General features: G+C 41.9%; 1 protein-coding gene across 7 annotated transcripts in view; it reads right to left on the minus strand.

Annotated features, from left to right (window-relative positions):
• Positions 1-22,372, minus strand: part of Zranb3 (zinc finger RANBP2-type containing 3) — a 153,778-nt gene that overhangs the window by 46,041 nt on the left and 85,365 nt on the right. For 6 of the 7 annotated variants that reach the window (XR_015047694.1, XM_085840768.1, XM_085840775.1 and 3 more), the window contains 2 exons: positions 17,478-17,649; positions 15,984-16,100 (listed from right to left, as the gene is read on the minus strand). Coding sequence is in view for 6 of the 7 variants with exons in the window: in XM_085840768.1 (XP_085696894.1) it covers positions 15,984-16,100; positions 17,478-17,649 (289 nt within the window). In the remaining variant the exon portion in view is untranslated. Of the gene's footprint in view, positions 1-15,983; positions 16,101-17,477; positions 17,650-22,372 lie in introns of those variants that run through there. The other variant, XM_085840786.1, reaches the window with a different exon arrangement.

Raw genomic sequence — 22,372 nt, forward strand, 5'->3', positions numbered from 1 at the left:
CATAGAGAATAAAAAAGCTCCTGACACCAGCACGTATCTTTAGACACGCACGTCTGTGGGCTTTGGCTGATCTTTCTCTAGGCAGTCTACTAAAGTGGAACCCGCACATATAAGGGACTTGTGGAAACGCTATCTGAGTATGTATGTCCAATTTCAAGCATGGAGAATTTACTTCAGTGGCAAGTTTCCTGTCAATGGCGGGTCAATTCTGAGTACTGGGAGGTAGCACTTCACACAGGCGAGTTGCAGGGGAGGAGGCTGCTCATCTCACTGCAGCTACGCAACAGGGGTTGAAGGTACCATGGATTGGAGATACCCTTTCAGAACACAGTTCTGTGAGGCACCTTTCAGGGAGGCTCTAACCACCCTACTCCACACCACGTCCCAATGATATCAGTAAGTCACAAGTCTGTGAGCCAGTTCGGCCACTGAGGAGATCAGTACTGGTCTGATCTATTCAACTCTTCAAAGCTGGAGGTTAGCAAGAAAGCCTGTAGCACAGGGGCCTTGGGATACTTCAGACTGAGACAACACAGGAGGGATAAGGAGAGAAGAGAAAGAGAAATGAGAAATGAGAGCTGGGAAGAGGAGAATGTACTATTGTTTAGAAAATGGTTCTTAAAATAATTTCATGCGAATACAAAGGAATTAAGGAGAAAGGTGGAGAAAATTAAAGACTTTAAAGAAGACTAGGGCTGATGTTTAAGGCTGAAGAAAACTTGGTTTACATTCTTAAATTGAGCTAGTGAGGCAGGCGTAATGACAGGCAGATAGAGAAGCAGATAGAGGCCAGGTGAAATTGGAAATTCCTTGTCTCTAGGATGGAGAAGTGTGCGGCCAATTTTATGTCAACTCGATAGAAGCTAGAGGTATTTGGGAAGAGAGACTCAACTGAGAAAATGTCCTCATAACATAGGCCTGTAGATGAGGCTATTGGGCATTTATTGATTAGTGATTGATAGAGGAGGGCCTAGCTTGTGGTGGGTGGTGCCACTGCTGGGCTGGATGTCCTGGGTTCTATAAGAAAGCAGGCTGAGCAAGCCATGAGGAGCAAGCCAGTAAGCAGCGTCCTTCCTTAGTCTCTGCATCAGCTCTGGCCTGCAGGTTCCTGCCTTGACATTCCTAGATGATGGACTTATATGTTGTTAAGTTTTCTGCTGCAGACCCTCTTGGTCCCTTGTCTGCGTAGGATGGGTCTCTGGTTGCAGATGGGCAAGGAGTCTGCGAATGACAGACAAACACAACACAAGAGGTTGTGTAGAATCTGAATGTAATTTTTCAGGTCGAGCATCATACTTTTTATACAGAAGAATAATAAGAAACCAGGCAAGATACATCCTCCAAGTGACACAAAACATAAGGAATGCATACATCAAAAGAAGGTGGGGACCAGGCCACTGCCATTAAGAAGGGAGCCAGGTGTAAAGCTAGTCTATTGTTAAGCCCATCACCAGGGGTTCTTAGTAAATGCCTGATTTCTTTGGGCCTAGTGAAGAAACCTGTCTCAGGGAGATTCCCTAACCCTTTCATGGTAAAGCCACCTATTTGCTAGGCCATTGTAAATTCCCTTGTCTGGGTAAGACTGGCTATTGTCTCAAGTAAACACTCTGCAGACCAGCCCTGAGCTGTTCTGGCTCTATTCTTTGTAATGCCTAATTAGTTTCACTGTCTCTACTAGAAGTAAATTTGAATGTTTCTGAATAGATAACCTTCTTACTGAATTCCTACTGAATTCCAAGTTATTGGCTTCAAGGATTTTTTTGGGACATTGGAATACTGGTAAAGGCTTAGCTATGTCAGAATTCAATCTTAAAAGACACTTATAATAAAATAATACTAAAAGAGAGCACGTGGATCCATACACCAGACTAAAGCAGGGATAGGGTATGAGTATACAGGTTAGCCAAAGTTCCAGGAGGTGAGTTTCCGTGAAACTCTTTGCCTCGTGAGTGCTCCTAGGCCTCTTGGCCTGCCAAGCAAACTTCACTGGAGTGTGCGTAGCAGTTTTCCTCTTCAAGATGCTTTTGGTCAAGTGTTTTATCAAAGCAACAGAAATCATAATAAAACAAGAAGGTTCCCGGAAGAACCTGAAGTGACAGGCTCAAGAGCACAAGAGGGAAGTCTAAGAGAACAGAATGAAATGGAGAAACTGATGTAGAAAGAATAAAAAAAATACAAATTAACATTTAGTGGGTATTCTTAACTAAAGTCATTCCAAGTTATCCAGAAAGAGTCAGAGATAAAGATGAAATGACTTAAATTTAAAATATACTCTCTGTTAATTGTTAATACTAATTACTGGCTGATTGTGGTGGTATATGCGTGTAACTCCTGGAGACTGAGGCAGGAAGATTACAAGTTTAAGACTAGCCTGGACTGGTTAGCTTGGGCTCAAGGATTTAAAAAAAAAAAAAAAGTGGGGGTGGGGAAAAATGGTCCAATGTTTAAGGTTAAGAGTGCTTGGTGCTCTGCCAGAGGACTCAAATTCTGTTTCCAGAATCTACATTGTGTGGCTCACAACTGCCTGCAATTTCAGGCTATCTGATGCCCTATTATGGTCCCCACAGGCACCTAAATGCATGCACACACACACACACACAGAGGCGTATATGTATATGTATGTATATATACTTAAACACAAAAAAACACATACATAGAAATAAAGATAATGTTTTAATAATCAACAAAAATCTGGTTACTGAGAAATTTTGGATAAAGATGGCATGCTGAACTCACTCAACCCTATTCCCTCTTAGTCTAAGAAGAGCAACGAACACAAAAGGCAAGAGCAAGCTCTACTGAAGCTAAGTACATGGTGCCTGATAAGTGACTCTCCCAGCTCACAGTGTGCACAGGAATATCTGGTTTCCGTTGCAGTCAGGTACAAGGCCCAGAAGGGATAGGGCGAGGGGAGCTAGAACAGAGAAGCAAAGAGAAGGAAGAAGTGGAGGGTTGTGTCAAGTCTGTGTGTGCCTCATCCTTTCTACAAGTTCTATGCCACACATATAGACTCCCCACACGCTGGCAGCAAACTGGAGACACAGTCATCAGATGGGGTGAAGCAGAGCTTGTTTGGGTAAGTTTGATCCTGGGCATGCAATCTCCAGTACAACAGTGATGCATGCAGGGCCTAAAGACAGGGGTTAGGTTATGAGGGTTCTACACTCGTAAATGAATGATGCTATTTATGCAAAGGCTGGAGACCACACGCCATCTTTTATTCTCTCTACTCCATTGCTGTTTACCTTCTGCTGTGGGGTAAAGCAGCACAAAGGCCTTCATCAGATGCTGACACCTTGATATTGGACTGTCCAGCCTCCAGAATTGTGAGCTAAACAACCTTTCATTGTTTACAAATGTTCCAGTCTCAAGTATTCTTTTATACAAGAAGCATACAATGGAAGCAGGGAGTGGGCATAATGCATAAAATTGTGACAATTAAATTAAAGTTATAGTAATAGGTACCAAAGGACTGAGTACATAGTTCAGTGAAAAAGCACATCCTTGCCTAGTGTATACCAATTTCTAGATTTGATATTTAGCAAGAAGGAAGGAAAGAAGGAAGAAAGAAATGCAGAGGGTGGGAATGAATGAAGATAGGAAGAAGAACAGGGGAGGAGGAGGAGGAAGAAAAGGATGAAAAAGGAGGGGAGAGGAAGGAGGAAGAAAGGAGGGAGGCAGAAGGGAAACGAGGAGGAAAGAAGAAAAAGGAGGATGACGATTCTGGAAGTTAATACCTCTGAAGAAAATGAAATGAGCTGTAGAGGAAAGGAAGCCTGCCTGATAAATGAGAACAAAGATGTAATGAAACACAAGCAAGGCACTCTGGCGTGCTTCCACAAAGCAAGGGGCTGTGGTCACCGTAGTGTGTATGTCAAAAAGCCAGAGCCAGGAGAAAGAATTTTAAATGTTTTCACCATAAAGAAAGACAAACAAGGTGCTACAGGTTTACTCTGAATTAGACATTCCATATTATAATTATATATCACATGGCATAAAAAACAGACCAACAGTATATCCCATGGTTCACTGGCAAGTATTTTAAACATGGGTTTAGTAACAAGTGTAGTGAATACTGATCAGGGCAAAATTAGCATAATTTAAAAATTTAGGAAAATTATATCACTTGAATGGAAGAATGGGAATGAGACAGTTATGTATCTGGAGGGGAACAGAGATGCAAGGAGGTAAAATTTTATCCTCTTTATTGACAAACCCATTGATAGAGCCGAAAGTGTAGTGTGAGCAGTAATGCAAACCAAGATGTTGAGGTTTGAATGAATTAAAACAAACCACACAACAATACTCAGCTTTTACAAACACTGGAAGTGGCTGCTACTGGGGAATAAATTAAGAGTTATTTTTGGAGTGACTGTTTCCAGCTTTAGTCATATTTAACATTAAAAATTAAAAATGCCTATCTAAAATGTATATGCATTAACTGCAAAGTCTCAAGAATTATTCTACAAACTGCATTTTGCATGTCTAAATTTTCTGAACAATGTAATTCATCCTATAGTGAGCCTGGAGGCTGGAAAGAACTTCAGCCTTGGATGTCGGTGCCTCAGAAGTGGAAATGAAGCTCTCTCAAAACAAGCTGCTATAATTTCCAGATATGTTGTCATGGCAACTGAAGCACTTTAATAAAGTGCATGTTTGCCTAAAGAGCTATATTTACAGGAATAAGCTTTTCAGTGAGTACATGTCAAGTTGAAATGCGCAAAGTACTTTCATTACAACCCCAATCTAGACTTAGAATTGGGACAATTGCTGTAACCTGGGCTCATATACATTTTTATCTAGTGAGCACTTCCCACCCTCCTGTTTTCAGCTACCCCTCATCAGGACCAGAGCTCTCTCCCACTATCCCTTAAACCACTGCTTTAAAAAGGCTAATGACTAGGAGCTGGGGAGATGCCTTAGTGGTCAGAGCTCTTGCTACACAGGCATGAGGAAGCGAACCCAAATCCTCAGCACCATCTCCAAGCTGGACAAGGCTGTGCATGCCTGTAACTTCATTTTTAGGGAACTTCCAGTTTGGTGAGTGACCATCTCAAGGGAATATGCCGAAAAACAATAGGGAAAAAACACTCAATTTCTTTCATTAGCCTCTGAACCCACATACATGGGCATGAACACCTTCACATACATATGCACACACATGCATACACCACATACACATACAAGTAAATGGTCAAAATGCTGAGAATAACTGCCTGAAAGTGTTTAGTCATAGATGGTACATATATGTCCAACCTTCCCACTTCTAGCCATGCCTGAGGCTCAGGGAACATTTCAGAGAAGGTGGGGCAGGAAGAATAAAAAGAGGTTAAGGTTGAGAAAATGCTGTGAAAATGGTGTTCTGCAGATGAGGCATGGCTCTGGCACATATGAATTCACAGCAGCTGTGGTTACCTGTGTAAGACCAAGTGAGTTACTACTCCAGTGTGGAGGAGAGAGAGACACCTGAGACCCCATGCCTAGGTAAGGATCTGCTAGCAGCTCATGGCTATTTTGAGAGAGAGAGCCACTTTTCTTTGAGACTGTGGCTATGAGTAGGTTGCCCCTGCCCTAGAGCATGAGCAGCAGTAACTGGCCTCAGTGGGCTACACTTAAAAAGAGACGGGCACGGAGTTGAGGGGGAGATGTGCCTAGGGAGGTGAGGGAGTATACACACACACACACACACACACATATATATATATATGCTTATGACATTTAATCATTTAATGGATACCTAAAAGTGCTTTTTGAAATGTTAATTCTTTTACAGAGTGTGATGGCACATGATTTTATACACAGCACTAAGGAAGCAGAGACAGGTGGATCTCTGTGAGTTTGAGGCCAACCTGGTTTACACAGAGTTCCAGGTCAATCAAGACTAAATAGTGAGACCCTGCTTCAAAAACAAACAAACAAACAAACAAACAAAACTAAACTAAAAACCCCAAAAAACCAAAATTTAGTCTTAAGAGAGATAAAGAGGTTCATTTTGATAAAATATAAAAAATAACAGGAGTCTGTTTACTAGATTTAGCACAGCAACTTAAACATCTTTTGAGAAGTTGATTTCTAGGAGCAAATGTATTTGGAAATAAAATGACTCAGTGTAAACAGACTTTAGGTTGCTCAAGTTGCTGATTGCATGGATTGACATTTGGTTTTACTTTTTAAAGACTTATTTTATTTATAATTATGTTATATCTATGCATATGAGTGTGGGTACCCACAGAAGCCAGAGGTGTCAGAGCCTCTGTAGACGGAGTTGCCAGTGGATGGGTGCTGGGAACTGAACTCAGGTCTTCTGGAAGAGCAGAACCTGCTATTAAATGAGCCATCTCTCCAGGCCTCAGGTGTACATTTAAAACGTATTCTGCATGCACACTTCCTGTCTTTCATTCTAAGTAAACATCAACACCATTGCAGTGTCATAGTTTAGATGTTCTGAACAAGTGCTTGCTTGCTACACTATGAGGTGTGTGTGGTGGCAGGTCGAGTGAGGACTGGTACCTTGGTGACGCTGGCTCAGGTTTTGTGCTCATGGCAGATGCATGGATTCACCACTGCTCTGTTTTACTGAGATGAATAACATGTTTGTCCATTAAACTCAGGTAGCTGGTGGAGGCCACAGACATAGCTTATTTAATGAAACAGGATTTTTTCACTGTTTGTTTGAGAGAGGGGTCTTGCTATAGAGCATGCTAGATATGGAGCTCATGATAACACTCCTGCCCCTGACCACTGAGTGCTGGGGTTAGTGGAGTGTGCTGCCACATTTATTTGGTAATGTTTTTCATTAAGAGTGTGTGTGTGTGTGTGTGTGGTGTGTATGAAACTGCACATGTGTAGGTGCTTGCAGAGGCCAGATGAGGGAATTATAGATGGCTGTGAGATGCCCAATGGAATTGAACTTGGAAACGGCAATAGCAGCAAGCCACTCTGAGTTGTATCTTTGGCCTCGATTTTCTAATATTTTTAAAGAGGAATATATATCATACTTTATGAAATAAAAACTGTTAAAAAAGTCTACATTGCATTGAAGACCTGATCACAGTTATTTAAAATTGTCAGCCTTAAATCTAATAACAGGACAAAGGCATCATTTCAGCCTTATAAGAGCGAGACCAGGCTTCGGTCAGCTTCTTCCAGTTCTCTCTCAGCTAAGGCTTCTTGACCTTGGCCTTGTGTGGTCTTCCTGCCCTTGTCAGATCTGCCATTCACTCCTAGAAAAGTCCTAGGACCTCCATTTGCCAGGGTCCTTCACACTTGAGAAGTGGTCACTTTGGTGAGCTGACAGGGTGTTCTTCCTTCTAGATTGGATGTGTAAGTTCTTGTAAGCCTAAAGACTCCCTTCAGGTCAGGGGACTGGGACGGAAGACGGCTCCGTGAGTAAGGCACTTACTATGCCTGGACACATGCACCATGGCGCTGCATGGCACGCCAGCACTCATACAAATGCATACCCACACTCAGCAACATGATATTAAAAAGAAAGTTCAGTCAGGCCAGTTTTGTGAGAAGAAACTGTTCATCCACTTATTTCTTCACCCCACACAAGTTCCCATTTGCCCGTGTAGTCTGAGCCCAATTTCTTTCCTATTACAGCAGAGTATTTGCCTAATTGCTGAGTATTTGCCCATATTGCTTTAGAGTTCAGCAAGTGTCACTGTGATTTCTGCTTTAACAGCCATAGCTTTTAGCTAAGGGAAGGCAGGCACAAGAGAAGCTCACAGACTGTGCTAGATTTACAACAGTTCTGGGGACCCAAACTCCAGTCCTTATGTTTGTATGGCCAGCACTTTAACCAGTGAGGAATCTTGGTCCTAACTGCAGATTTTAAGCATCTGGGACTCCTTTTAGTACTATCTGTTTCCTCTAAGATGATATTAGAATTTTATCTGCACTTTTTTTTTTTATTACTGCTGACTGCTTCTTACTAATGAACTGGAGGCAGGCTGTTCCTGGTTCAAAGCCAAACTTTCCCAAACCAAAGATCAGGCAGAGGAATAAGCCCTCTGCACCTCCTCCTAGGCCCTGGGAGCAGTAAATCCTGTAATGACCGTATTATCTCTCACTGCATTTTTAAGTGGGATTCTACTTATGTTAAGCTGCCAAAGCAATTAAATAGGAAACACACTTCGTGCCTAAAGGGAACATGTTTAAATAAATTTCCTCAGCAAATACTGCACTGAAGAATGCTACCATCCCCAAAATGACAAGAAATTTTAAATTACAGGTTGGTTTTAATAATTTTCATTAAAAAAAAAAAACCTCAAAGCTGGCATTTCTCTTGAAATGGTTTTCTCTAAAAATGAGACAGTATGGTAATGTGCCCCCAAATAAATAATTGGTTGAACCAAATATACTACATCTAGCTTGTTTTTAAAAAGATTTATTTGAGGGCTGGATTATAAGCACTTGATGCTCTTGCAGAGGACTCAGGTTCAGGTCCCAGCACCTACATGGTGGCTCACAACCATCTGTACTGCAGTCCCAGAGGATTGGACGCCCTCTTCTGCCCTCCATAGGAACTGCCTGCATAGACATACATTTAGGCAAACCCCACACACATAAAGACTAGTTTTTAAACTTAGGTATACACATGCCAGTGCAGATGACCACAAGAAAATATTGGCTTCTCTGGAGCTGGAATTACAGGTGGTTGTAGGTCACTTGATGTGGAGGCTTCAAATCCAACTCTGGTCCTTGGCAAAGGGAAACGTGCTTGCTTATCCTCTGAGCCATTTCTCCAGCCCCAAATATCTTCCACCTCCCCAGAGTTTATTATGCTGACTCTAATTCTAAGGAATCTTCATTTTTATCAATTGCATTCATAGTCTAAGTATTATAAAATAAAATAAAATAAAATAAAATAAAATAAAATAGATACATTAAAAAAACAACAATAACCCTATGGGCTGGAGAGATGGCTCAGCTGTTAAGAGCACTGATAACTCTTCCAGAGGTCCTGAGTTCAATTCCCAGCAGCCACATGGTGGCTCACAACTGTCTGTAATGAGATCTGATGCATTCTTCAGGTATGCATGAGGACAGCAACACTGTGCTCATCAAAGTAAATAAATCTTTAAAAAACCCAAAAACCAAGCCAAACCAAACCAAACGATTAAAAAAAAAATCCTCTGTTTCTTGCTCTAGCTAGACAGCTCATGGTAGATAGAGGTGCTGGCCTAGTTTTGGTTGCTTGGTTACAGCAGTTCTCAGTGATTTTTGTGAGTTTGCTTAAGCTGCTTCACCTGCTGGAACTGTAACCTACCAGTCGCAAAGCCTTCTCTTTTCGGCTAGCTACATCTCCTTGTACATTCCTTAAGACAACTGGTCAGTAGCCTTCTCCTGGGTGCTTCCCTAGCATCTGGGTTTGAAGCACTAAGCAAAGCCTTTTGTAGGTGAATATTTATTTCCTTGGTCTCTCCAAAGGGCTGCAAATTCTAAAGCAAACTCCATCCTTTTTACCACACCTCTTCAGCAGCATGCCATAATAGGGACTTCAAGCTATTAATCAGGAAACATACTTTTTTGTTTTTTAAAAGGAATCCTCAACACTAATACATAAACTGTAATAACCAATCTTCAATTTAATTTTCAAACTGGTATGGAGAACTCGACAACACATTTTGTCATAGAAAAAAGATGTAGCTTATAACTAGTTACCTCCTAAAAAGCCCTCTTAGCCTGTATGGTAGATAAATTGTATTATTCAGAGTCCTAACAGACTCTAACTATTGGAATTCAGTAACATGGGGGGAATTGTATAGAGCACCCCCATTTTGTACTGGCAGGACCTAAGGGTTTCTGGCAGGATCCAGGAATAGAAAACAGCCCAAAACACACTCGTGGCTGAAAACAGAGGCTTTGGTGTGGAGAGCGGAAGGATGAGTAAAGACCTCAGAGGTGAGGGCAGGGACTGGGGATTTGCTTCACTTTATTTTTAAGACTGTAACTCAATCTGGGAACTTAGTCTCCTTTCTTTTCCTTCAAGGGTCTTGATGTCAACTTCCTACTAATGGTCATCACTTACAACTTACAATCACATCTTCTTAACACAGGGTAGAAAAAATCCCCTAAGGAGTTCTTTCTCTTTTTTTAAAGCAGTAGTACGTACTTAGCATTAAGCACAAAGACAGATAAGGAAGCAAGCAAACCAAACAAGAGAAGAAGATGGTTATTAACTCCTAGAAAGGCAGTATCTGTCAACGAGACGTCGCTATGGCTGGAGTGTGATGTGCCTAGCTGTCGATGCACTGTGTACAGTGATCACTGATCAAGTGAGAGCTAAGGAGCAACCCAGAGCTACAGCAGGAAACCGCCGAGGCGGGTGAGAGCTGAGAGCTGTACATGCTTTCTTTTGCTTCACTCCTTGCCCGCTTATTCTCATAATTTTTTCAAACACAATACAAAAGCAGTGTAAGATTAAACATTAACTTCAATATTTTCCTTTGAAATTTATGTCCTTTACTCTACCTGAAAAATTGTCATACTCAAAGAATGGTAATTTTTTTATTCATGTAGGTTACTAAGAGTAAAATTTTAGTTTTCATGTTTAAGTTTATGACTGACTTCAAGGTAATGTGTATGTGTGTGGATTGATGTGTTGGTTCACATCTGCAAGACCAGCACTAAGGAGGGGAAGGAAGCACTAGTACAGTGTGAGGGAAACCTAGAGACAGTGTAGGACACTGCTTCAAACAACCAGCAACAAAAAGAAAAGAGAAGGAAGGAAAGAGACAGACAGACAGGAAGGAAGGGAGGAAGGAAGGAAGAGGGAGAGAGAGAAAGGAGGGCGAACACATAGGCAGACAAATGGGTAGGCTTATAACCCCATAGTAATTAATTTACCTGTAGCCTAAGGTAAGATTTATAGGTCACGAAAACAAATTAGGGTTCAGAAACAGACACATACATACACATAACACATAACACACACACACACACATATAACTCATTGATTTTTTTTTTTAAAAGATCTTGTTCTAGTTACCTGTAGCTATTAGCTTGACATAAGTTACAGTCACCTGACAAGGGAGAACCTTAATGGAGAAACTGCCTATGTAAAAACAGTCTATAGGAATGTATGTTCTGCATTGTCTAGACTGATGACAGGTGGCAACATCCTTAGGTAGGTGGACTTGAGCTGAGTACGGAAGCTAACTGAGAGCTGGAGAGACATCTCAGCAGTTCAGAGTGCAGCCTGGTCTTCCGGGGGGTTCCAGTTTTTATTTTAACAGTTTATTTATTTTAGGAATATATGTACACTATAACTATCCTCAGACACACCAGAAGAGGGCATCAGATCCCAGTACAGATGGGTGCTGGGAATTGAACTCAGGACCTTTGGAAGAGCAGTCATTGCTCTTAACCACTGAGTCATCTCTCCAGCCCTCCATCTCAATTCCCAAGAGGTCCACACATGTGGCACACAAACATACATTCAGGCAAACGCTCATACAGGTAAAATAAAATTAAAATGAAAAAAGAATATAAAGAAAAGACTCTATTTAGAAAGTAAAGCAAAGCCAGCCAGCCAGCAAGCAGCATTTCCCTAGGGTTTCTGACTCTAGCCTCCTCCTGCCTTGAGTGCCTGCTCTGACTTTAGGACCTGAGCTGATCCTTTGTCTCTTCAAGTTGCTTTTGGTCAGATGGTTTTAGTACAGCAACAAAGATCACACTAGAGACATGATCAAAATGTACTGCATGAAAAAGATTTTTAATAAAAAAATGAAACTAGAACAAGTGTCAAAGAAATCCAATGAGGGAAAAAAAAGGTTTCTAAAAATGAATGTTAAACACACATGTACACACACAGCAGACACACACTATGATTCAACAAAGGGAGCATGGTGACAGCACAGTGAGACACTAAGATGGCCCGATGGATGGGACAATGAAGCACTGAAGACATAATGGGGCACCGTGAACAAAGCATTGTAGGAGAGCACTGCAGTGGGAAGGCTGAACCTGTCATGGGACAGTGAAGTACCATGACAGCACAGTGGAGCAGCGTGAGGGAATAACAGAACACAGTGACAACTCAATGAAGCAATACAGTAATAGAGGATTGTTATGGGACAGTAGAGCACTATGATAGGACACTGGAGCACTGTGATAGGACAAAGCAATGGAATAAGGGAGCTACATGATGGTGCAATGGAGTACTGTAATGGAACAATGGAGCACTGCGTTAAGAGCTGGAGCAATGGCACTGTGATGAGAAAATAAGGCCCTGTGATAGAACAGAGCATTATGATGACAGAATGGACCACTGTGATAACATAATGGAACAGTGTGATAACACAATGGATCACTGTGATGACATAGAGGAGCACTGTGATGACACAATGGAGAACTGTGATGAGACTGTGGAGCACTGTGATGAGACAGTGGAGAACTGTGATGACACAGTGGAGCACTGTGATGACACAGTGTAGCATTGTGATGACACAGTGGAGCACTGTGATGAGACTGTGGAGCACTGTGATGACACAGTGGAGCACTGTGATGAGACTGTGGAGCACTGTGACGACATAGTGGAGCACTGTGGAGAACTGTGATGAGACTGTGGAGCACTGTGATGACATAGTGGAGCACTGTGATGAGACTGTGGAGAACTGTGATGAGACTGTGGAGAACTGTGATAAAACTGTGGAGCACTGTGATGAGACTGTGGAGAACTGTGATGAGACACTGGAGCACTGTGATGAGACTGTGGAGCACTGTGATGAGACTGTGGAGCACTGTGATGACATAGTGGAGCACTGTGGAGAACTGTGATGAGACTGTGGAGCACTGTGATGAGACTGTGGAGCACTGTGATGAGACTGTGGAGCACTGTGATGACATAGTGGAGCACTGTGGAGAACTGTGATGAGACTGTGGAGAACTGTGATGAGACTGTGGAGCACTGTGATGAGACTGTGGAGAACTGTGATGAGACTGTGGAGCACTGTGATGAGACTGTGGAGCACTGTGATGAGCCTGCGGAGCACTGTGATGAGACTGTGGAGCACTGTGATGAGACTGTGGAGCACTGTGATGACATAGTGGAGCACTGTGGAGAACTGTGATGAGACTGTGGAGCACTGTGATGAGACTGTGGAGCACTGTGATGACATAGTGGAGCACTGTGATGAGACTGTGGAGAACTGTGATGAGACTGTGGAGCACTGTGATGAGACTGTGGAGAACTGTGATGAGACTGTGGAGCACTGTGATGAGACTGTGGAGCACTGTGATGAGACTGTGGAGCACTGTGATGACATAGTGGAGCACTGTGGAGAACTGTGATGAGACTGTGGAGAACTGTGATGAGACTGTGGAGCACTGTGATGACATAGTGGAGCACTGTGATGAGACTGTGGAGAACTGTGATGAGACTGTGGAGAACTGTGGTGAGACTGTGGAGCACTGTGATGAGACTGTGGAGCACTGTGATGACACAGTGGAGCACTGTGATGAGACAATGGAGCACTGTGATGAGACAGCAGAGCACTGTGAGCACACAGTAGAACACACTGAGGGATTACTGAAGCACTCTGGTAATCTGGAGCAATGGGAACGCTGTGACAGTGAAATTGAGCCTGTGATGGGACAACGGAGTACTGTGATGTACTGGTTTTAGAGCCAAATTCTCTTGTGAGGAACACAGCAGAACATTGATTTAGGATAGTGGAGCATTTTAATGGCACATCAGAGCACTGTGATAGCACACTGAACCTCTGCTTTGGTATAATGGAGCCACAGGATGGGCCAATGGAGCACTGTCCTGAAACAGGGGAGCACTGTGAGTAGGCAATGGAGTGCTGTGAGAGGATAACAGAACACTGTAGCACTGTGACGGATGAGATAATGGAGTACTATGATGGAATGATAAAGCACTGTGATCACAATGGAGCACTGTGGGGCACTATGACTTGACAGTGGAGCATTGTGGGACAGTGAAGTATTGGGAGGAGACAATGAAGTACCTTAATAGGATCCTAAAGCACAGTCCCATTTCTGGGTTTCTGCCCTCAAAAGATAAAAATGAGGTCTAGGCTGGACATGACTAAGTGGGTAAAAGTGCTTATTATACAAATTTGAAGACTTGAGTTTGATCCAGGCTGGATGTGGTCGTATCTGTAAACTTAGCATTCCTAAGGCAGGAAGGGAGGTGGAGCCAGAAGGAAGAGGAAGCCCGAGGGCAGCTGGTCTGGAGTAGGCACTTCAGTCCCAGAGACAAAGGGACCTTGACTTAGAAAAGGTACAAGGAGAGAAACAACTCCTGAAAGTTGTTCTTTGACTTGTTTACATACGCTCTGGCATCTACAAACTCCCCTACTAATGAAAATCAGAGGAAAATGATGGCTCTATAAACAGGTATATGGAGTTATCACATTATTTTTATCCATAACAGCACATCTTACTATTGAGGGACATCATAGAATCTGCAATACCTTAAAAGTCTGATCACTAGTGAAGAAAGCAAGAAAACTAAATGCTGTAATTCCATACATTGCAGGCTACCCAGGGTGCAACAGAAGGAAAAAAATGACTTACGTAATACACTGAATTATACTAAGAGCTTTACAGTACATGAAAAACAAACCTCAAGGCTTCATACTTTGCTCTGGAAAGTGAGAAAACTTAGTGATTGAAGGCTAACATGCAGCAGCCATGCTTGGGCTGCCAGGGACCTTTGTGGGTAGAAGGAAGAGCCTCTAGACGACACTGGTGTGCACACAAGTATAAGCACTTGATAAACCTTATCCACCTATAAACTTCTAAAGATGTATTTATTTTTCTTTTATGTGTGTGAGTGTTTTGCTAGCATGAATGTCTGTACATGTATAAATGTAGTGTCCAGAGAGGCCAGAAGAGGGAGGAGAATTCCCTGGAACTGGAGTTACAGATAGTTGTGAGCAACAATACGGGTGCTGGAAATTGAGACCATGTCCTCTAGAACAACAGGCTCTGAGCCATCTTTCTAGGCCCTATCTCTCTCTCTTTCTCTCTCTCTCTCTCTAAATTTCATGTTATATAAGGTATAAGTTAACAATTTACAATTAATAATCTATATTTATATCTATACGTGTCTCAGAACTGTGGGCTGGAGGGATGACTCAGTGCTTAGGATCACTAGTAAGTGATTTTACAAAGGACCCAGATTGGACTCCTGGAGCCTATGCTGGACAGCTCACAACCGTCTGTACCTCTACTTCCGGGGGACTGGATGCCTTATGGCCTCCGGGGCACATGCATGGACATAGTTCATATGAACATATGCAGACACACATTAAAACGCATAAAGAACCTCTTAGATGTGCTCTTCCCACGAAAGCCAAGCATGGTGGTGTACACCCTTACTCCCAGCACTCGGGAGGCAGTAGTGGATCTCTGTGAGCTCCATACCACCCTGGTCTATACAGTGAATATTCCAGGTCAGTATAGGCACCATAGTGAGACCCTGTCTCAAAACAATCCACACAACAAATAAACAAACCAAAACAAACAAAAAATCACTAACAATCTCAGGATTGAAAGGAATCACACTCAGTATTAAAAAAACTGTCATACTTGTCAAAACAGTAACATATGATAAGCTTATTGAATAGTCACACAGATTCAAAAACTCCCAACACTATTTAAATTTTGTGTGAACATGAGTGTATGCAACTCTTTAAACTCCATTATACAAGAGAAGATGATTGTCTCAACCTTTAAAAGGATTACTTGCAGGGATCATGAAGAGAAACCATGCCAAAAGCTAATAGAGAGAGCCATCTGTACATCCCTTAAGTAAGGTACACATGTGAAACTATATAAGGTAGTGGGTTCTTCCCACTGCCGTCTGTTTTCCAGACACTTTGGTTTTTCCAGAATAATTTAAAAAGGCAGTGACATGTTGTAGTATATTAGTAACCTATTGGACTATTAAAACACATTGAAAATTTTGTATGATGACAAATACATAAAGGCCCAACAAGGAGTACCTTGGCTATTGCAGTCTGTTTGAACATGCGCGTTATCAACCCCATAACTGTCTCCATGGCACCTGAATTTGGAGCTCTCATTAGTCTCTGCCATTCTTCAAAGCTGGCATTCAGTTCCTATGTGGGAAGGATTACCATTGTTTAAGAATACAGCATCAAGAACAGAACAATTAATCCAATCATGAATCAGGTCCTACTTCCCCCTTCTCTGTAGAGAAAGCTATAAAAAGAAAACTCCCAGAGATACCAAAGCACTCATTTAAAACCACAGCGCAGAGGCTGGTCACATGTCTGTGCTAATGACAAAAGACTGTGACAAGCTATGTCAAACCGTGAGTCAAACAATTGAAGCTTCCTCTTGAAAAATTGCATAAAGTGAAAGAAAAAAAAAAAAACTCTGAACATATCAGAATGCAAGATTGTGAAATTTTATTTTATAATAAGATATATTATTTAAACAAGCATAAGGATGAGAGAAATATTAGTTACACGAAATGTAATATGGCCATAAATTATTTCATTTTTCTCTCCAATGTTAAACCATCAGATAGAGAAAATAAGCGCATTCTTATTTAAGCAATGCTGTAGCGCCCAATGATTAGAGGACACTTATTTTGCTTCTAGGATTTAACAATGCAAACTTCTTGTCCACTCAGCCATGTCCAGATCAAAGTTTCAGAGACTGTACAGGTACCATATGTAAATATAGATAAGGTCAAGGGAAATAAACATTTGGGTTTCAGATGTGTTAAATATTACAGCCTGCAACATTATCAAAGGATTTCGGATTTCAAGAACAGAGCAACATTTAGGTTATTCTATACTAAAAGGCATTTATACTTTAAAAAAATCTTCATGTGTGTGATGTATGTGTATGTGTTCATGCATGCATGCATTCATAGGCTCTACAGCACATGTGTGTGAGGGGTGTCAAGGACAACCTAGGCTGTTGGTCTCACCTCCCCCGTGTTTGAGACAGGGTCTCCTATTGTTCCCTCCTATGCCCTGAAAGCTTTAGGGGATGCTCGAGTCTCTGCTCCCATCTCATTTCAGCAGCTGGGACTACAGATGCACACGTTATGAGACCAGTTTTACTTGGGTTCTGACATGCTCAAGTCAAGCCCTCACACTTGCATGGCAAGTATTTCATCAATGAGGCCACTGAGCCAGCCCCAGCTTCACACAGACACACACACACACCCCTGTGCATTTACATTATAGATACCATGAATCCTTCATACTAACTAGTTTGTTAAAATCCAAGTGATCTTCCTATATTCATCAAAAATACTGGAATCACTGGGAGCTGTATCTGTTCACAGATTTGATAATTAAAATCATCTTGTGCTTTTCCTGAGATGATATAAAACCAACAGTGGTTCTACGAATCAAGCCTGTTTTAAGAAAGTATGCTTTTCTGTGAAGTCTAATGCCCAATCTTTAACAGCATGATTCATAATGAAGTAAGCCTTTCACCTAAAGATAGGCTCTCACCTTGACAGCTGCTGGTGGAAGGTCAAAGGGGATGCGCTGTCTGACTTTCGGGGGCAGCTGGCTTAAAACTTCACTCTTTAGTCTTCTGATCATTATGTCATTTAGGAGCTGGTGAAGCTCACTAAGGTTTGATGCCCCTCTACAGTCCCACTGACGCCTTTTGCCGAAGTATCTGTTAAGACAAAAAACACAAACAGCAAAGCTAGAGCTAAATGTTACAGGAGGAAATCCATGTATGTGGTATGTCCTTCCTGTTAATAATAGGAGCAAAACGACACCCTTTACTGTTATTTCTGAATGAAAATTAGTTTCAGAAAGCCAATCCAAGGGGCCAGAGAGATGGTTCAGTGGTTAAGAGGGCACACTGCTCTTGCTGTGGACCTCAAGTTTGGATGCTAGCATTCACATTTGTAACTCACATTTGTAAGATCTGACGGCCTTTGAAGGAAAATCCCCACTTTTAAAAAAATGTAAAGGAAAAATAAAGCTACCCAAAGCAGTGAATGTTGATTCACAATTGCAATTTTGCAACTCCACTACTCAAGGGACTAAGGCAGGAGAATCACTGGGCAGGCATTCGACCGCTGAGCCCCAGCCCAGCCTGATAAGTTCACGTCATTGAAGTATTTTGATTCCTTCAATGTTCATATATTCATACTTACCTTAAAGATTTGTATACATATTAAACAGGGAAATATGGTGGTAGTGGCACATGCCTTTAGTCCCAGCACTTGGAAAGTGGATCTCTGATTCTAGCCCAGCCTAGTCTACAGAAAAAGTTCCAGGACAGCCAGAACTACACAGAGAAACTATGTCTTAAAACAAAACAAAACAAAACAAAACAAAACAAAACAAAACAAAACACTGGGAAAATGCTTTCCAATAATTGATTCTGTCACATATTTTTCCATTTATTACACTAAGTACATCTGACCACATCATTAACAAAGCAACCTAAGACTCCAAACTGCCGACGTAGAAAGAAGTTAGAAGGTGTCTTAGTTAGGGTTTCCATTGCTGTAAACAGACACCATGACCAAGGCAAGTCTTATAAAAAACAACATTTAATTGGGGCTGGCTTACAGGTTCAGAGGTTCAATCCATTATCATTAAGGTGGGAGCATGGCAGCATCCAGGCAGACATGGTGCAGGCAGAGCTGAGCTGAGAGTTCTACATCTTTATCCAAAGGCTGCTAGTTAGTAAAGACTGACCTCCAGGCAACTAGGCTGAGGATCTTATGCCCACACCCACAGTGACACACCTACTCCAACAAGGCCACACCTCCAAATGGTGTCACTCCCTGGACCATCACAGAAGGGCTCTTTAATTTTGTTCTTAGAATGAAATATATGAATTAAAATGGACTCTTTGCATACTATCTGATCCCAGGACACGTTCTGTAGGTGTAGCTAGCTGGATGTTCGCTGATAAGACTGTACCCAGATAGGTGCAGGTACAGGTCTTATCTGCCTCCTGTAAAGGACCAATATACGTGTTTCAGAAGGGCAGATGTCTGAGAACTTTTGTTTGTTTTGTTTGTGATTCTAGGGATTGAACACAGGGCCTCGCACATGCTAGGCAAGTCTGTCCTTAGCCTGAAGTTTGAGCGATCTACCATCAGAATGGCATAGCACAGTGTTAAGTGTTATGAGGAGGCTTCTCTATTCTTCCTGGAGACTATGTACCACAGAAAGAGGCATGAGCTATTGCTTCCTGGGTTTTACCTCAAGCTACTGTAAGCTCTATGCTTGGCACACTGAAGCATGGATCACCAAAACTGTTTCTCACTGCAGTCTCCCTCTGCCACACCTCCTTTCAGCAGACACTCCGAAGCCAGAGGTGGCGCTTACTCTGAAGAACACTGGAGGCTTGGAGGTAGGGTGGGGTGGACCTGGGAGGAGTCAGGGCAAGGAAAGGAGGATGAATACATCAAAATACATTGTAGGCACACAAAATACTCAGAGAGCAGAAATATTCCATTAAAGCGCGTGGGGCCGGGAGTGGTCACACTCCTTTAGCCAATACTACCACTTAGGAAGTAAAGGTACTTTGAGACCAGCTGGGTCTATGTCAGGAGTTCCAGGCAAGTAAGGCCTGGAAAGGGAGATCCTGCCTTAAAAAAATAAGTATTCTTAACCTGAGATTTGGGAAGAGAGGGGAAACGATGAACAGGGGCCACCACCCATCAACACCTGGTTATTTGCCATTCTATTTGATAGTGGTTATATATAACTTTTGTAAAATCCTATTTATGTGGGAGGGGGGCATATGAGACATGGTACTTGTGTGGAGGTCAGTTCTCTCTCATACCATGTGGGTTCCTTACCTGCTTAGCCATTGCACCAGCCCAATTATTCTATTTTTCAAAACAGCCCTATTGAAACACAATTTATATTCCCATACAATACACTCTAAATAAATGAGTTTGAGGGCAGCCTGGGCTACATGAGCCACTTTGGAAAAAAAAAAAGGAAGGGAGGAAGAAAACAGAAAGAACCCAAAAAGGAAAAAAAGAGGAAAGAAGGAAGAAAAAAAGAAAAAGAACTCTCCCATACCCTAAACAAACACTACTTAACTGTCTTTTTTTTTTTTTTTTTTTTGAGATGGGCTTTCTACAGAGTCCTGCCTATCCTGGGCTTAAGAGTCCTTGTCCACTTTCTGCCCCTGTCAAGTTGCCTGCTGACTCTTATTTTGAGTGGAACTACACTTCATGCTCCTTTAGGGCTTCCTTCAGTAAACACTGGTTTTAAAATCCCTTTGTGCAGCAGCATTCACGTATCTTTCACCCCTTTTAGTGTCTGAATAAAACTCCATTGTACAAACAGACCACAAGTGTCTTTAGCCATTTTCCCACCGAAGGCCATCTGGTTTGTTTCCAAGTTCTGTGTTTTACAGATAAAGCTGCTTTAAGCACGCAGGAAAAGGCTGTGAAAGTCATACACTTCCACTTCTCTTGGGTATATGCTAGGCACAGGATGACTAAAACAGGAACTTTGTACAATTCCTGAAGGAATGACTAGGTTTCGAAAGCAATTTACACAGCTATCAACAGTGTAGGAAGGAAGCCAGGAGCATCCTACATGACAGATCCAGCAGTGGTATACATAGTTACAATTTCTCCACATCCTGTCTGTCCTTGTCATCGGATCTTCTGTGTCTTGCCAAGTATAGAGTATCTCTCTTATAGTTTTGAATTGTACTCTTTGGTGACTGATAGAAAGCATTTTTAAGATATGTTTGGTGGTAATTATATATCATTTACTGAGGAATGTCTATTCAAATCACTGCCCATTTCAATTGAGTTGGCTTTAGCACTGAGTTCTAAGAGCTATCCACATTTAAACACATGGCATCTATCAAGTACACAATTTGCAAATATTTTTCCCATTCTGTGAGTAATCCTCTAAAGGTACCAAGGCTGTCCTCAAACTTGCAATCCTCCTGCCTTAGCCACCTAAGCACTGGGACTTACACCAGATGGAACCTCGGGATCAAAGTCGGGCCATCAGGCTTGGCAACAAGTACCTTCACCATGTGGGTCATCTTGCCAGCCCTGGATATCTATTCTTCAATAACTACCATATTGTCATGATTTATCAGTACAACAGAGCCTTCTAACCAATTTTTCTTTTTAATGTTTAGGTTTTTTTAGGTCTCTTAAAATTCCATACAAAATGAAGCCTGATATGGTGCTACACACCTTTAATCCCCATACTCAGGAGGCAGAGGCAGGCAGATCTCTGAGTTTGAGGTCATCCTGTTCTACAGAGCAAGTTACATGCTGGACAGTAGGAGTAATATGGAGAAGAAACCCTGTCTCAATGACACAAGACAAGACAAAACAAACAAAAATCCATATAAAATCAACTTGCAAAAAGACATCGGTCCCAGTGCTGAGGAGGAGAGGCAGGACTGCTGCAATTGTGAGGCCACTACTCTACGTAGTGAGTTTCAGCCTAGTCAGGAGGACACAATCTTTATCTCAAAAACCAAAACAAAGTAAAAGAAATAAGGCAATAAGAGTCTGCAGGGCATGGTAACTGACTGGATATTGGCATTAAGTTATAAACTTTCGGACATTTTTATTTTTAGTATCTATCTATTTACTTATTTATTTGTGTGTGTGTGTGTGTGTGTGTACACATGGGGCACATGTGGAAATCAGAGGTCAACTTCTGGGAGTCGGTTCTCTCCTTCCATCTTTATGTAAGTTCTAGGAATCATACTCAGATTGTTAAGACTGTGTGGCAAACACTTTACCTATCGAGCCATTTCCTAAGTCCATAGGTGCATGTTAAAAAACCCAGTCTGGAAATACTATTCTGTACCAAGTGTCTTATCCATTTTAGAGAGTAGATGGTACCCATCAAATGTCACTAACTAAGAGAAGTGAGCTCTCAATTTATTGCCCTAAATTTTCCTTCTTTCAGTGGATTCTTCTGTATTCATGATCACAAAGCTTAGCTCCTTGTTCCTATCCACATCTTTGCTTATCATTTATTTTTGAGGGCAACCAGCCAACCTGATTGGAGAATTTCTCTCCTCTCACCCAAAAAAGCATCTTTTTCCAGCAGTAGATATCATTACCGAAAGCCAGAACTAGAGAAAATGCAGAGACTGGGGTGGCCAGCCACAACTGATACATTGAAAACACAACCCCAACACCTGAGAGGGCTTGGAACAATTGTGAGAGACAGACAACCAGGAATTCTGTAAGGCTGTGTCTTCTATATATGACAAAGAAATTACAGCCATGAAATCTCAACAGTATGGCTGCCCAAACAAGACCTAACCAATGACAGCACCAGACACACCAAAGTGGATGGGGAAAATCTCACTGGGCCCCATCCTTAGATGGAGAACTACAGGCACTGCTGAGTGAGGGAGAGCTAGT

The sequence above is a fragment of the Mus caroli genome, unplaced genomic scaffold (genome assembly GCF_978045245.1).
Source record: "Mus caroli unplaced genomic scaffold, Mus_caroli_1 scaffold_1, whole genome shotgun sequence".
In the NCBI taxonomy this organism is placed as follows: domain Eukaryota; kingdom Metazoa; phylum Chordata; class Mammalia; order Rodentia; family Muridae; genus Mus; species Mus caroli.